This window comes from Erpetoichthys calabaricus, chromosome 4 (genome assembly GCF_900747795.2).
Source record: "Erpetoichthys calabaricus chromosome 4, fErpCal1.3, whole genome shotgun sequence".
In the NCBI taxonomy this organism is placed as follows: Eukaryota; Metazoa; Chordata; class Cladistia; order Polypteriformes; family Polypteridae; genus Erpetoichthys; species Erpetoichthys calabaricus.
In genome coordinates, this window is record NC_041397.2 from 53495600 (window position 1) to 53512151 (window position 16552).

At 38.0% G+C, this 16552-nt stretch overlaps 1 protein-coding gene across 6 annotated transcripts in view; it reads left to right on the top strand.

Annotated features, from left to right (window-relative positions):
- Positions 1–16552, top strand: part of map3k15 (mitogen-activated protein kinase kinase kinase 15) — a 219346-nt gene that overhangs the window by 41272 nt on the left and 161522 nt on the right. For 4 of the 6 annotated variants that reach the window (XM_051926897.1, XM_051926899.1, XM_051926900.1 and 1 more), the window contains exons 2-3: positions 9085–9224; positions 14782–14805. In XM_051926897.1, the coding sequence (XP_051782857.1) occupies positions 9085–9224; positions 14782–14805 (164 nt within the window). The remainder of the gene's footprint in view (positions 1–9084; positions 9225–14781; positions 14806–16552) is intronic. The other 2 variants (XM_051926901.1, XM_051926902.1) reach the window with 1 other exon arrangement.

Genomic DNA, 16552 nt, shown 5'->3' on the forward strand with positions numbered 1-16552 from the left:
GTTAAGTATTTTTCTTGAGTGTAGCTGATACTTGCTCATGATACCACTTTATTAGATAATAAATACTTCTTGATGGCATGAAGCTGCTGACCATGGGTTAAGAAGGTTTATAAAGCAAATGTTATGATTCAAAAATGAAGCAGCTGAAATATTAGTATCAGAGAAAATAGGTGCTATGGTATGAGATATAAAAATGAAATTCCTTTGTGACTGTGTTTACTAGGATTGCAAGAAACAGAAAGGTTTTATAGTAGGAGGGTCCAGTAAAGGAAAACTATCTGGCAGATTTAAATCCATTCAACATAATTGAAGAGGTATAGAATACAGATTTGGTGTTAGTGGAAGCGAAAAATGTATATATGGGTCGAGGGTCACATTAGCATCCATACTAATACACACTTGATAGTCCTGGAAGTCAAGAACACTATAAACAAGGCTGAAAGAATAGTTAAGTAGAACAGAAAGCAGTCTTGCTATCGCCCACATCTGATAAAAAAAAAATAACAAAACCACCTGATATCATCACCCAAGTCTAGAAGAAAGTGTTAGCTCCAAGGATGTTCCAGGTTCAGTACTGGGATTAGCATTGTGTAATGTCATTTCACTTAAAGTGCTGTGTTAAAGCCACAACGGTGACAAAGTAACCACAACAACAACAAACAACAATCTACACAAATACTAAATTTACACTTGGCTTGTATTAAAGAATTTTTGAGCATTTAAATCCACATTCAGGGTTTGTTAGGGACACCCATTATAAAAGCTGGCAGAGATGAATGTAGCAGTTAGCTGAGGTGCATTTCAGTATTACTGTTATATTTCCCAGATGCTGTTGGAGGAGTTAATGTCAACTTTTAGCCCAATAAACATAGTTTGCATTATACTGTTTAGAGTGTAAATATGCTGCATTATAAAGTTCCTCAACTCCAATTTACCTGCCAAATTGATAGAAATGCCACTATCCAAATAGCGTGTCTTTTTTCTGTAAGAGATGAAATGGTAAAATCCATTCTCACAGTGACTGCTTTGAAGATACGACTCAAATTGAGATTACTCTTTAGTTGGAGGCATTAGGAATTAGCTCAATGGTATTGAATGTCTGGGCTTGCACGTATCATGGATAAAAAATAAGATCCAGGCCTGTAATGACATCTTGGCACAGCCATCAGCAGTGTGTCTGTCTGCAGAGAGAATGTCGACATCATCAAGAGGTTTATTTAACTTGGCAGAGACATTCCTGACTCTGGTGACTCTTCCTATGAAGTCAGTAGACGGATTGGGAGAGCATGAGTGGGTAATAAGGTTGCTGGAATGGGGTGTGCGTTCTTAAAGTCCTGGTGCTTATTGTTTTGCTATATGGTTACGAGACATGGACGCTATCCAGTGACCTAAGACGAAGACTGGACTCCTTCGGCACTGTATCTCTGTGGAGAATCCTTGGGTACCGCTGGTTTGACTTTGTGTCGAATGAGTGGTTGCTCATGGAGTCCCGAATGAGGCACATTACCTGCATTGTTAAGGAGAGTCAGTTACAGCACTTTGGCCGTGTGGCATTATTTCCTGAGGGTGATCGGCTTGTAGGATCCTCACTGTTGAGGGCCCATACAGCTGGATCGTACCAAGGGGATGCCCTTGTAACACCTGGCTGCTGCAGATAGATAGTCATATCCGAGGGGTGAGACTGGACCGTATGTCTACCTGGGGAGTTGCCAACTGGGATCCTGAACTGTTTCATTGTGTGGTGGGTGTGGCAACGCGCTGTACTAATGCATGCTGTCCAAGCTTTATTGGAACATGAAAGGAAGAAACTTCCTTGAGGTGCCACTTGACCCAGAAGCCATGCTTAACAACACAGAGAATAATACAGTGGAACCTCGGGTCACGAATGTCTCGGACCGCGTACAAATTGGGTTACGACCACAAAGTTTGCCAAACTTTTGCATCTGTTCACGACCATACACTCGGATGACGAACAAGCCAGTTTCCCTTCCGGTTCGTACGCGCCGATGATTTCCGCACATGTTTAGTCTCTCCCTGTGCAGCAAGCGAGAGAGAGAGCGCGAGCGTGTGTGAGAGAGAGAGAGAGAGAGAGAGCGCGAGCGAGAGAGAGAGAGAGAGAGAGAGTGCGAGCGAGAGTATATATATTTACATTCAGCTTGTATGGTCTGGAACGGATTAATTGTATTTACATACAATCCTATGGGGGAAATTACTTTGGGTCACGACCAAATCGGGTTGCAACCAGAGTTTTGGAACGAATTACGGTCGTCACCCAAGGTTCCACTGTACATTCAAAATTTTCCCATTAAGGATTTTATTTATGTGTTATGTATGAAAGATTTTGTGTTAACGTTGGGGAGAATATACAGTATGTCACAGTGTGTCTCTTTTCTTTAATGTAAAGCATTTTATGCTTTTTTTAAATGAAAATCAGATCAGTCTTGGAAATCAGTTGTGTGTTCAGGCAGTTAACTGCCAGACAGGCAGCTGAGAACAGATAATCCTAAAGAAATGTATGTTCCAGGTATCCCCAGATAGCCTATGTCTTCAGGTGAAATACAAATAAAATTGATTATTGATGGTGATTATAATGTACTAGCTGTGTAAGTCCGTGCTGTAAAAAGCCTGGGGTCCTAGAAACTATTGAAATCGTCAGAAAAAAAGTAAAATGTAGAGATGTCAAGTAATTGAAACAAACTATTCTGGGCATCTCTCTCCTAGGAGGATTTGTTTCGCTGGCATGCTGGCCCCGCTTGTGTTCTTAGCGGCTCAGTGACTTTTCTGTTTCCTCAGAGGAGGAGGCCTTACCCTGACTCCACCTCTCACTTCTGGGCCGGACAGACACACACACTTCCACGCATAGACGTTTATATATAAGACAACTGAAACCTGCCCGCTTCATGGGTGTGGATGAATTAGCAGTAAAGATGATTTGGGTATTATAATAAACACACACAACTAATTTCCATGACAAAGATGACAGCCTTGCTAAGAAATTACTTAAGTCAGGCTGAAAAATATAGTACTATCTTTTTCCTCTGCCATTCTATGTAGTTGCAAGTTACAGTGATACAATTCTTTGCTTAGCACTGTTTAAAACTTAGTTATAAGTGTAGTTGGTAACTGTTCTTGTTCTATCTTTGTACATACCATTTGTGTGATGTCTGCTGACTGCCAGTAAGAAGTTTTCTTTTGCTTACTACTAATATGGTAGGTGCTAGATGTTAACCTTGCAAGCAGCATACTTGTTTTGTTTGTGGTAATATACTTTAGAAGCACTGCTTTGGTGTTTTAGGATAGTATTGTACAACTTACAGTGTACTTAGTTGCCCATTTGCAAACCAAGCTACATTTAACATGCTTCATTTTAACTGAAGGCATCTGTTCTACTTCTGGATTTGACACAATTCGCTATGTAACTTAACTATTTTACTATCTTTGTTTCATTTAACAATATATCAGGTGTTGAAATGCAGTCAGGAAATTACATTCTCATCACAAATGTCAATAACTGTGTAATCAATAATATTATTATTTGTTTTAAACTTTAATGTAAATTAATTGACAAACAGGTAATCATTAATATCCCTATTTATCACCTGCCACAATAAAAGTACGGTATATCCCTTCTCCTTATACCCTAAGGGCATTTTTCAGCAGTATCCACCTGAGGGGGTAGGGTACCCCAAAATAACACTTTATTATTCAAAAATAAAGACAGGACAGTCCGTTTTTCACTAACCTCTCAAATGTGATAGAATTTGTGTTTATGTCAAATTTTAAAATTCCTACAGTAACCGTTTCACATTTTTGTGTTCTGTTTTTTTCACCTCTGTCAACCTACCTGTCTAAAGTTTCATGTTCGTAACACAAATTAATAGTTACAGCATTTGGCACCATGAGTGCACCTGTCCAAATGGGAAGAGGTCAAAACAATTTTATTACAGATAAAACAGTGACCTACACATTTACATGAAACTATTTACATTGTTTGCTCCAGCTTCAAAAAGTATAATTTTTTCATTATTCACACCCTTAGCAGTGTCTCATTATGTCTATATATGGACATCTATGTATCGTTGGAGATGTCACAGTCGCTGCCATCCAATGAAATAAGGTTTGCAAGCGTGTGACCTATTGAGTCCGAGTTCATGACTCTGAAATGTTAGGTGTATTTGCCAAAGGTTGCCTTGCGACTTCTCGTATTTGGAGGATATCTCATGATTGGTACGTCACACAATAATATGATTGGACTTTGATTGTTTTGATCAGGAGAATCTATAGGTTAGGACTCTTTGATTGACGCATAACACTTTATACTGAATAATTACTATGATTTTTTTCAAATTTTTTGTGACAATTTATGAAACACCACACTTATTATTTCATACCAGATTAAAAGTCAACTGTAAAAAGTTTGATTACTGGGAATGTGACAGCTGTTGCTTGCAAATGAGGTATTGTTTGTGTCGGTGTGTGTAATACTTCATCTGTATGATATAACAAAAGATTTTTAAATGATCGCTTGGCCTGGTACCAGGCTGTTCAGGGTGTAAGGGTACTACAGATGCTCCTTTATTTTAGGCAAGTTGGTTGTTGGTTTCCCTTTTTCCATTAGTGTTGCTACATTTTTGTTTGACTGTTCAAACTGTTTTTTCAAGCAATCCAAATCTAGTAAGAGTGTTTAAGTGATATCTATACTGAATGTACCTGGCATGCACAAAATTAATTTAAGAACAAATTGCCCACCATGAGAACCAACAACATGCTGATTACTGCACTATTTAGAATTGTTTTTGTGATCAAATTTTTATTAAAGAGAGTAAATTAAATACATAATGAACCAGGATTATATACAACTGAAATAAAAAACACAATAATATAAAAAGAAAGAAGATGACTGATTGGAGCCTGTGTGTCAAAAAGGAGAGGCCAGCAGACTACAGCATGATCATAGCAACAAGATGGATGTGCTCCCATTGTCACCAATCACCAGACAGTCCAAAAGATTGGTAAATGGGAGCCATTTCCCTGTATCATGCCTAGATCCTTTTATGATCCTCTATGCTGACAGTTCATGAAGGACCAGGGTAGAGAAAACGTTTTCCCAGAATCAACAGAAAAAGAAAAAAGGGCTTTCAGGTGAGAGGCCAAGGCTAGCTTGGTGATGAAAGTACCCAGGAAAAATAACATCTGCTGGATTGGATTATGAAAGACATGTAGAAAGATCCAGAAGAAGTAAATTGTGGGGTGACAGAACTTTGTGCAGAGTGGATTGATGAGAAAGAAATTGAGACAAAAAACAAGTAGAGAGTGAGAGAGAGAGATACTCCCAAAATATCGAAAGAAAGTTCTGGGAACATTAGGGAGCAGAAATGACAAAATGGATTAGTGGATAAACCCACTGCAATATATTTACAAGGGATTCGATTTGGAGGTCCAAGAGGACAGAATGATATTGTTAAAAATGTTAAGTTGATGGGGGATGGATGATCACATTGCCAAACTGAATGCAAAGGCAGTGGCCTTTGGTTATTGTACATTTCACTTATATACTCACACACACATATATATGTACTGTATATACAGTATGTATATGTGTGTATATGTACATACATATACTATACACTGAATTTCCAAAAGTATGTCTCCATCCCTCCAAATTATTGAGTTCAGGTGTTTCAGATGAACACACTATTAACAGAAACATAAATTTAAGCACATAGAGATTCCATCTCCTTTGACAAACATTGGGAGTAAAATAGGTGGCACTGAAGAGCTCAGTGACTTTAATGTGGCACTATCGCCTATCCTCTGTTGCATCACAACAGAGTTTTACATTGCCTCTGGAAGCAACATCAGCACAAGAACTGTGCATTGGGAGCTGCATGAAATGGGTTTCCATGGCCAAGTAGCCACACACAAGCATAAGATTATTATGAGCAATGGCAAGAGGTGGCTGGAGTGATGTTAAACATGCCACCATTAACCTCTGAGCAGTAGAAACATGTTCTCTGGCAGTCTGTGGGAAGAATCTGGATTTAGCAAGTGCCAGAAGAACTCTACCTTCCTGACTGCATAGTACTGTAAAGTTTGGTGAAGGAGGGATCATGGTCTAGTGCTGTCTTACAGTGTGTGGGCTAAGTCCCTTGGTTCCAATGAATGGTACTGTTAATGCTACATCATTTTTTGCTTCCAACTTTGGCACTAGTTTGTGAAAGGCCCTTTACCGTTCCAGCATGATTTTGCCCAAAGCCAGGTCCATTAAGAATTGGTTTTATAAGTTTGGTTGGAGGAAATTGAATTGCCTGAACAGAGCCCTGACCTCAACCCTACTGAACATCTTTTGAATGAATTGGAATGCCAGTTGCAAATCAAATCCTCTCATGCAACATCAGCACCAACCCTAAGGAGGACACCCCACAAAAGTTTTCTAAGGACAGTATAGAAGGGTTTGGAGAGGTCAACACATGGCATAAATAGGTCCTCATGTTGTTCCCAGCACTTTTCCTGAAGCTGTCACACTGAAAATCATATCAGCTGTGCTCCTGTTCTTCCTGAACCGGCACTGCGATTCAGGCAGCATTGATTCAGTGATGTTGTTGATCAGCCTCTGAAGCATCACCTTAGCCAGGACGTTGCCAGCAACAGAAAGGCATGATATACCCCTACTGTTGCTACAGATGGCCCTGTTACCCTTCTTCTTAAAAATAGTGACAATATTAGCATCCTTCCATTTTTGTAGGATGTTCTCATCAACCCAGACCTTGGTAATATATTAGTGTAGAGTCCTTGTACAGAGGTATCCTCCCTGTTTTAACAGCTCTGCAGGTATTTTGTCAGCACCAGGGGACTTATTGGTTTTAAGGGAACTGACAGCTGACAGAACCTCAAAAAATGTTGGAGATTGGTTGAGATTGTAATTGGGAGGAAATGTAGGCATTTCAACCAGAATGGTGAAGTCTACATCAGAGTCCTGATTAAGTTGGATATTAAAATGTTCAGTCCACTTCATCAGAATGATGTTCTGGTCCTTCAAGATTATTAGACCATTTGCTGTTTTCAGAGGAGTGATGCTACGATTTATTGGGTTGTAAGTACTTCTGACAGCATTATAAAAATATATGAATGTCATTTCTATTGGCTGGTTGTTTGAATTTCTTGTGCTCTCTGTACTTCTTGCTGAACTTTCTGCCATTGCTGCCTGATGGTACTGGATGTGGGCATATTTTAAGTTGCCCGATGTGCTTTATGCATCTTCTTTAGCAGGTCATGGATAGTCTCTGGGTTGTTATCAAACCAGTCTTGATGGTTCTTGTTCTTAGAGCCAATGGTTTGGGCTGCTGATTCATAGAGAGCTCAGCTGATGTAAGCCCACTTCTGGTCCATGTTGTTCAAGGAAGACTCAATTTTCCCTATTTTCTCAGCTAGGGTGCAAATTAACTTGCTTCTTACATCAATGTTTGCCAGGTGACTGCAATCTAGTTGCCACCAATTGGGCCCTTGCCTCCACAAAGAGGAGTACACTTTCATTTGTGTCTTGGTCAATATCATATGGTGATCTGTCTAACATTCTGCACTTCTCATAGCAAGGGTGATGGAACTTCTCTGATGTCACTATGTCTCAATAATCAATCAGATGCCAGTGTTTGGAGTGAGGGTACATCCATGATGTCTTATATGTAGTTTTCTGTTGGAAGATGGTGTTGGTTAGGTCAGGCTCAGAGTAGAGATTAAGTAGTCTTGAACCGTTTGCAATAGCCTGGCCAATACCATGTCGGCCAAGCACTCAACTCCATGTCTTGTTATTCTGTCCCACTTGGATCTCGGCAGTAGTGTATTCTTAATGGCAATTCCCAGTCCATGCAGGTGTTGTCCACCTGTGGGGTAACCTTTCCAGGAGAAGGTATAACCCATCCCCTCCTCTGTTAAAGAACTTTCATCCATAAGCCTTGTCTCACTTAAAGCAGAAACATTGACACTAAAACGACTTTGCTTTGCTGCAACTAGGGCTGTTCTTCTATGGGTTCTGTCAGAACCACCATATGAGTCCAGGAGAGTCCTTATGTTCCATCTTGTCTATTTTAGATCATACAACTTATTAGGTGTGGTAACTTATCCAGGCATGAGTTGAGTGGGCAGTTTTTAGGCCACCTTTTCTAAGCCCCTCCTCAATTGGGGTAAGCAGTGCGCTCCCTAAATAGGGCTGCTCAGTCACACGGGGTCTCTTGAAAACAGCTACCACTCAGTCCCAGCTGTTAGCAACAAAATACCCTGTGTCTCTGATGTGCAGGGTTGTAACTAGGAGCACCCAGTCCATTCGTACCTGCTCCTATCTCTGGACACCCCATTGCCATCAGACTTCAACCACAATTAGTTCCAGGTATTATTCATCATGGTCAGAGGTGAATATCTCCACAAAGCTGTTTTTAAAGTACTGTAGGGGGGCACACAATTCCCAATAATAGTATCTTCTCCAAACATTTCGCAAGTCAACCACTGTCCCAACTATGGATAAACAGTCCCATTGCCTTGTGGGTTGGTCTATTTAGGCTAAAAGAGCACACTCTGACAGAAAAGTAGTGTGTTGGCAGCACATAATAGGCGGGGCTTAACAGACCAAGCACCTGGTACCCTCCTGCAGCCAAATTATGTGTACACGTGACACACATACTGTATATATAACACATACACACACATACTCGCACTTTTCTTAAACCTTACATAATTAACAGTTATGTTTGTATTCATGTGAAGGTTTGTCAGGTTTTATGGTCTCTGTCAAGAGATATTTATGATTATGGTCCCTTCTCTTTTATCAGTATTTGTTCATATACATATTTCTTTTTAAAATATCAAGGTTGGTAGTAGCTTTAATACATCAGTTTTACAGCTGGAGAAAATAGTGCTGTTCTTGTTTTTAGATTAAAGTGTGAAATCATCAATCCATCTTCTGAACTTAAAATATCCAATAAGTAAATATGTATTTAATTCTTTCTGACCCTTAATGTTTTTCTGCAGGCTTTGAGGATATATACATAAATATATACAATTTTATGTATTTATTTTTTTTTATCTTTTCAGATATTGCTGTGGTGGACATGAGTGATGTGTTCAGGCAGCCATCACTGTTTTATCACCTTGGAGTGCGAGAAAGTTTTGACATGGCAAATAATGTCATCCTTTACCATGACACTGACCCTGACACTTCTCAGTCACTTAAGGTCAGTTTTTCTTTCTCTCACCTGCCATGATTTACAAATACTGCCGTGATCTATTTTACTAAGCACCTGCTAACCACTCATAACAACGGATGTTACAGATTTAGGCACATTGTGATATGGTATGCACTTTACTGTAATGCTAGATCATCCTTTGCATATATAGCATTGCAGCCTTTTGTCCACAGTGTAAAAAATCTTTCTTCCTGTAATATGTGTACAGAATTCACACTGCAACAACAAGTTGTTGACACTGCTAAATTTGGCTGTCCAGTATGCTGTCATTTGAACCATTTCATCTTTTCTTGGGCAGCTGGTTACTTGTAGGTTCTCAACATGATTTGATCATACAGTATTTTGGTTGAAAAATTGAATTATATAATCAAATATCTGGTTGTGTTAAACTGATAAAAATTTCTGAAAAGCAGAATTGAGTTTTAAGGTAGTAAGTGCATTTTATCACCATGAATTACTGTGGATTGTCTTGTATTCGGCTATAAAATCTCTCTGCTGGCATGAGCACCAGCCTGTGTCACCAAGCCGTGACAAATAATTCAAAATGCAGCGGCACATCTGGTGTTCAACCAGCCAAGGCAGTAACATGTCACTCTTCTCTTCAGATCACTATGCTGGCTTCCTGTAGTGGTAAATATTAAGTTGTAATCCTTGATGCCTATAGAGTAGCTAGTGGGTCTGCACCTATATATATGGAGACACGTGTGAGGTCCTATGTTCATTCTCAATGACTCAGATCTTCTGATGAACTGCTTCTTTTCATGTGTAGCATGAAGCAAGCTATCCACCTCCATTCAAAACTCTGACTACCTCAATGTGTTCAAGAAGCATTAGAAGTGTCTTTGGTTTGGTGAATTTCTGTCTGATTGCTATTAGCTGCTAGGTGAAACTGGGAATTGTAACTAGCTTTTGTTTTGTGCTCTTCACTTGTGGGAATCAATTTTGTACCCTTGTACTATATAACACTTGTTCCCAGCAGTCACTAGACTGACGTTATTCGATTATGTTGACTTTTTTGTAAGTCACTTTGGATAAAAGTGTCTCCTAAATAACTAAATGTAAATGTAGAAATGACCCAATATGTAAAAAGATATCTTAGCAAAAGTATGATGCATTACTACATCATCTAGCAATAGTTTGTTTTAAAAGAAACAACAAAATAGTATTCAGAAGAATTTAAGTAAAATACACAAAGCAATTACAAAATAATGTACAGTATAGGACTGCATGCTAGATTATATTTTTACAGAATATATAATAAAAAAAGACATGAACTATTAATCAGAGCTAGGCTTGTAATAGAGAACATAGACGGTACATAAATAGGATACTGTATAGATGAGTTTTTTATATGCATATATGTGTAGGATTATTTCAGTTAGATTTTATAGAAAATAAGATGCCTTATACTTGTTTAAGTATTACATCATAAGCAACAAACCAAGGAGAGCTACTTTGGGCTTTTCAAGTTATCCTACAAATGTCTTTATTTGGGACATATCAACAGCAACAACACACCTTTGGTAGGCAGATATGGAGTGAAGCGATTTACAATGTAAGCAGCTGCACTGTCTCTGCAAACTACATACTGAATAATATATAGTCTGTCATTTGTAATGGTTTCACTTTTTGACTAGTTGTATGGCCTTGAAGAATAGGCCTAATAATAATAATAATAATAATAATACATTTTATTTGTATAGCACATTTCCCATCCTTCATCCATCCATTTCCTGACCTCTCATTGATTACGTTTGTGGTGCAGAGAACAGGAACTTATTCCTGACATCAAGCACAAAAATTCAGATCCTTTAGATATTTTTTAGATTGCCAATTTCATATTTTTCATTAAGTGTTTTTAAAAGTTTTGTAGTTTATTGTGAAGACGAACAGGGTTCAAAGAATGCATAAAAACAACTTTTTAAAACAGTATTTAAAACGAATATAGTCAGAACTTTAAAAATGGGAAAACTTTGTTCATTAGCTGTAAAATTCCCCATTAAGTGGATTTAAACGAGCACAGTAAAGAAAGTAAATGAAGCAACAGTAAAAATAACAAATGCTTCATCATGAGCACCAACTTTTGGTAATTATTGTTAGCAAGCTGGTAGCTTGTGTGTAGAATACCAAGCTTTAACAGTGTCAAGCTGTTATGGTATGTATAGTATGTTAGTAAGTTTTGTTTAGATGAAGTGTGTCAGACACCAATCCTGTGTGGCACACTTCTGGCCCTTGGACCTTTTTAAAGCGGCCAGCTTCATCAATATGCAAAATGTGTTACAAGCAATAAATCATTTAGTTTTCTCAAAGAGAAATATAGATTGTACCTGTTCATAATTTAGCCTGATCACATTTACACCTGATATTAGAATGTTATGTTTTTCTACACAGTACAGTGCACCACTGCTACTAACTAACCTTTAGTTAGAAAGGAAACGGGTTACTTGTAATGATTCAAGAAAAAAAAATGAAATGAAGGTGACATGCCACACTGCAATAAAGAACATTAGCTTTTTAGTATGATGCCAAACATGTGACACTCTCATGAAGGAGATAGTAGCTTAACTTCAGACATGCTACTGCCGCCACTGCAATCCCTGATCAATATATCAGTGCTGATTAGCATTGCACGTCTTACCTGACTGCTGCCACCAAACTACATGATTATTTTGTCTTTTCAACTGACTTGATTATTTTATGTAGATGTAGCACTTGATATTCCATCTTCCACACTTGTTAATTGTGATTGCTGTTTGTTTTTGAGCAATTCCTTTTATTTATGTGCCCCAGTGCCATTTAGTTGTGACACATTAATGCACATATAAACAGATGTACTTTGCTTTAGCTACAAATTTTAGCCTGTGCCCAGACTGTCGCTCTCACTTAACTTTATTTATTTTTACTCGATGCTGATCTCAGTCCTGTGGCTTCTGGTAGCTGTCCTAATCTGCTGCATCGTCCAAGAAAAAAAGTCTATCTATCTATCTATCTATCATGTAATGCTTTTCATGTCTGTCTGTCTATATGTGCTGCACTTAATTATGTATGCTCACATACTGCTTTATTATTTATTGTCACATTTATCAGAGAACAATTAAATTAATAATATGTAACAAAGTTTAAAGTAAAGCAAAGAAGTGTAGGCTATAGTTAGTTCCATGGCTAAATGAAATGATAAAAAGAAAAGGAACAATATTAGTCAAAATTCAACTAAAGTTGTTTCGCTGGCATGATTTGAAATGCTGTACTGTTAGAATACTAGACTAAGAGCATACTGTACTAGAGTGACATATAGTCAAGGATGATAAGTAAAATATAAACTTTATTTAAATTTGCATTATATGGATTATTTTACTATTTCTAAAATTCATTTTAGTTTAGGTTAGTTTATTCAATAACAAATCTTCAATCCCAAACCCAGAGCACTATAATTTTAAATCCATCCATCCATTTTCTTTGTTGCTTACCCACTTCAGGATTGCATGGAGCCTGTACCTATCCTGGCAGCACTGGTTGCAAAGGAAGAAACACCCTGGAATAAGTGTCCAGTCCTTTGCAGGACATACTCATACACATGTCCATACTTATAGTGGGCCATACTTATAGAGTCCCCAGTAAACTTAACTTACATCCCTTTTGTGGGAGGGCATCCAGAGTACAAGAAGAATAACCCATGCAGGCATGGGAAGAAAGTTTAATCTCCACACTGGCAGTGTTCAGGCTGAGATTGCTTCACGGGACACTAAAGCTATAAGATGGCAAAGATAACAACTGCATTAGTGTGCCCTCCTTACAGTTCTAGGTAAAATACACAGAGAACAGAATTTAACCAAAGCAAAAACACAAAGCTGATCACATCCCTAAAATACCATTTAATATGTACATAATTATATATACATATAAAAATTAATTTTACCTTGTATTCTTTAATGTATCTACATAAGAAAAGTGAAGAGAGAAACAAAATTCCATTCAACAATGGTTACAAATAACCTTGGCCAGCTGGACATCTGGTGCCACTCTGAACATCCCATGATTCGTGGTGGCACATTCTTATGATTATGATGGAGATGGGCAGCATGGTGGTGCAGTGGTTGCGCTGCTGCCTCGCAGTTAGGAGACCTGGGTTCGCTTCCCAGGTCCTCCCTGCGTGGAGTTTGCATGTTCTCCCCGTGTCTGCATGGGTTTCCTCCGGTCACTCCGGTTTCCTCCCACAGTCCAAAGACGTACAGGTTAGGTGGATTGGCAATTCTAAATTGGTCCTAGTGTGTGCTTGGTGTGTGTGTGTGTGTGTCCTGTGGTGGGTTGGCGCCCTGCCCAGGATTGGTTCCTGCCTTGTGCCCTGTGTTGGCTGGGAATGGTTCCAGCAGACCCCCGTGACCCTGTGTTCGGATTCAGCGGGTTGGAAAATGGATCGATGGATGATAGAGGTCTGACTTTGATTCAGTTATTGTTGATGATGATATATATATATGTATATGCACCATGTCAAATAAATTGTATTATAATCAAAAATTACATTTTTCTCTCAATTTTGGGAATAACTGCAAACTCACATTTAGTGTGCTATATTTAATATATTATTAATAAAGTAAATCCAACAGAATTCTTTCAACATACTCAAGGACACCAGTGGAAATTAAGGGGAAGTGCCTTTAGGACTGAAGCCAGGAAGCACTTAAAGAGTTGTGAAAAATCTAGATCAAACTATCGATGTGTGTAGTTGAAACCTTGATGACCTTTAAGAGGCATCTGAAGGAGATATTGGGACATCTTACATATTAGATAAACAAACAAGCTTGACCCAATGTTCTCCTCTTGTTTGTCAATTTTTTATGTTGTTATATTCTGAGCTACTTTGTATTTTTCCGTGACCTACAGGTATATATGTATTGAGTGTTCTAGGGAATGTATTGGTTAATTCATGTGGTGCAATATAATTTTCAGTTTATGACCTGGTTAGTGATATTTTTATTCTGTCACAGCAATGCAGGATGGGATCATGGCAATAATTAGAAACAAATATACAATTGCTAGAGATCTGACATACCGGTATAAATAATGTTTAAGGTTTTATTTAGTTTAATATTTAGTTGCTTTTATAGTTTATATTTTAGAGAATTTTATACAAGCCTCATTTTAAAAGAATGCCCTTTTGTCAGGTTCCATCTACAGTGCATGTTTTAGATTAGAAAATGTTGTAGGATCACAGCACTTTCACTCACTTTCTTTCTGGTAGTAAAAAATTGACAGAAAATGCATTTAAAAATACTTCCTGACATATTTGTCATTTAAGTTGTGATTTTCTGATTCGCACGCTACCTTCTAAAAATAACTCAATTCATAAATTACATTCTGAGAGGATTTTTTTTGTTTGTTTTTGTAGTCCCTACAAATTAGGTTATTCGCTCTGGTGATGTGTGCAAGCTGCAGGTGCTTAAGTGTTTTGGTGTTCTGGTCACTTCTGTTACTCTTAAGTAAGTTTAGGAGCACACACAATAATGGTCCACAAATGACACTAATATCCTTTTTCTTTTCTTTTCAGGACATGGTCTCTCAGAAAAACACAGTAAGTATTAAATTGGATTATCTAAAATTAGTTTTGAGAAAGTGTGGCTTTAGGCATTTATGTAAGTGCTTTATCTTAAATCAATGTGCTGCTTTTGATAGTGGTGCTATATGCAGATAAAATTTCACAAAAGCAAAGAAAAGTGTTTCTTTGCATTGACCAAGTGTCATATTATTTTTTTAATTTATGCATACATGAATATGGAGATTTTTTTTAAGGGAAGAAAACAACCTTAACTGGCAATATCATGAAATTTTCTAATTTGAAATTTTGTTGTAGTCTTGCAAAATTAATATTGTGTAAGTGATGACAGGCTTCTTGATGTTATATTTATTTTTAAAATGTGTAAGCCTTACTTAAAATACAATGGATTCAGAAAGTATTCAGACCCTTTCAATTTTTCACATTTTATAATGTTGCAGCGTTGTGCTAAGATTATTTGAATTCATTATTCTCTCATCAGGGAAAACTTAATACCCCCCAATGACAATGTAAAAAACAGGATTTTAGAATATTTTTACAAATTTACTAAAAATAAAAAACTGGAATATATTAAATTAGATTTATTTCTTTGTCACATGCACTATTGTACAATACAATTGCAGTTAAATGTCATTGTGGCAAACCTGGTCACATGGCAACCATAGCTAGAATTTGAAAATTGAAGATTAAAAAAATGAGGATGGAATGAAGGCAAATATCATAGGTATGAGTGTAAATTAGTATACAAGTTAAGTTTCAGTATAGATTCAGTGTAAAGTGGTATAATTAGCATAATTTAAATATCATATAACCTGAGCAGCACAGATGCAATATTAAATGACAATGATAAGAATGAATGATTAAGAAAAGTTTTGTGGCATGAAGTAAAAAACATCTCCTCAGCCACTCAGTCCTGGCTACAGAGACATTCACATGAATGCAGTCACTGAAAAAGTTTATGGCTTGAGTAAAATGTGTCTGCAATTACCTGTTTTGCCCCGGTCCTGCATTAGTACATATAGACGTCCTGCAGGCTTGGCTATGTTGAGCTGATCATCCATTCAGAACACCATATTGCTTTATGCAGGGCTTTGCACTCCTGGGAGCTGCAGCTGCCAAATCAGGCAGTAATACACCTAGGAAGCACAAACCCTACAGTTGCATTGTAGATGCTCTCATTATGGCAGGAAAGATTTTGAATTTCCTTAGTTGCCTGAGGTGATACAGGTGCTACCTTGCTTTCTGCAACAAAGTGGAGGTATGATTAGTCCAGGTCGGGTCCTCAGAAATACGCACACCAAGATACCTATAGCTGCTGACTTTCTCCATCGGAGACCCATAGATCCTACATGGGGTATAGTTCCTCTGTTGCTTCCGCCTGAAATCCTCAATCATCTTTGGTTTTGGAGACATTAAGGTCCAAATTTTTAGACACCAACAAGACAATGCCCCCAACCATATCCAGGTAGGCAAATTCACCTAATTAGAGATGAAGCATACCACCATCATGTCATCTGCAAATTTCATGATGATGTTGGAACTGTGCTTAGATGAACCATCGTGATGCGAGACACAACCTTAAGGAGCACCAACATTAAGAATGAGGGTGTTGATTGGGACACCACCAACTCTCAGCCTCTGTGGTCTGCTAGTCAGGAAGGTCAAGATCCAGTCACAGCAAGAGAGACTCAGTCCCAGTTCCCTAAGTTTGGTTGCCAGCCTGCAGGGAACTATATTGTTAATGGCTGAAATATAGTCAATGAAC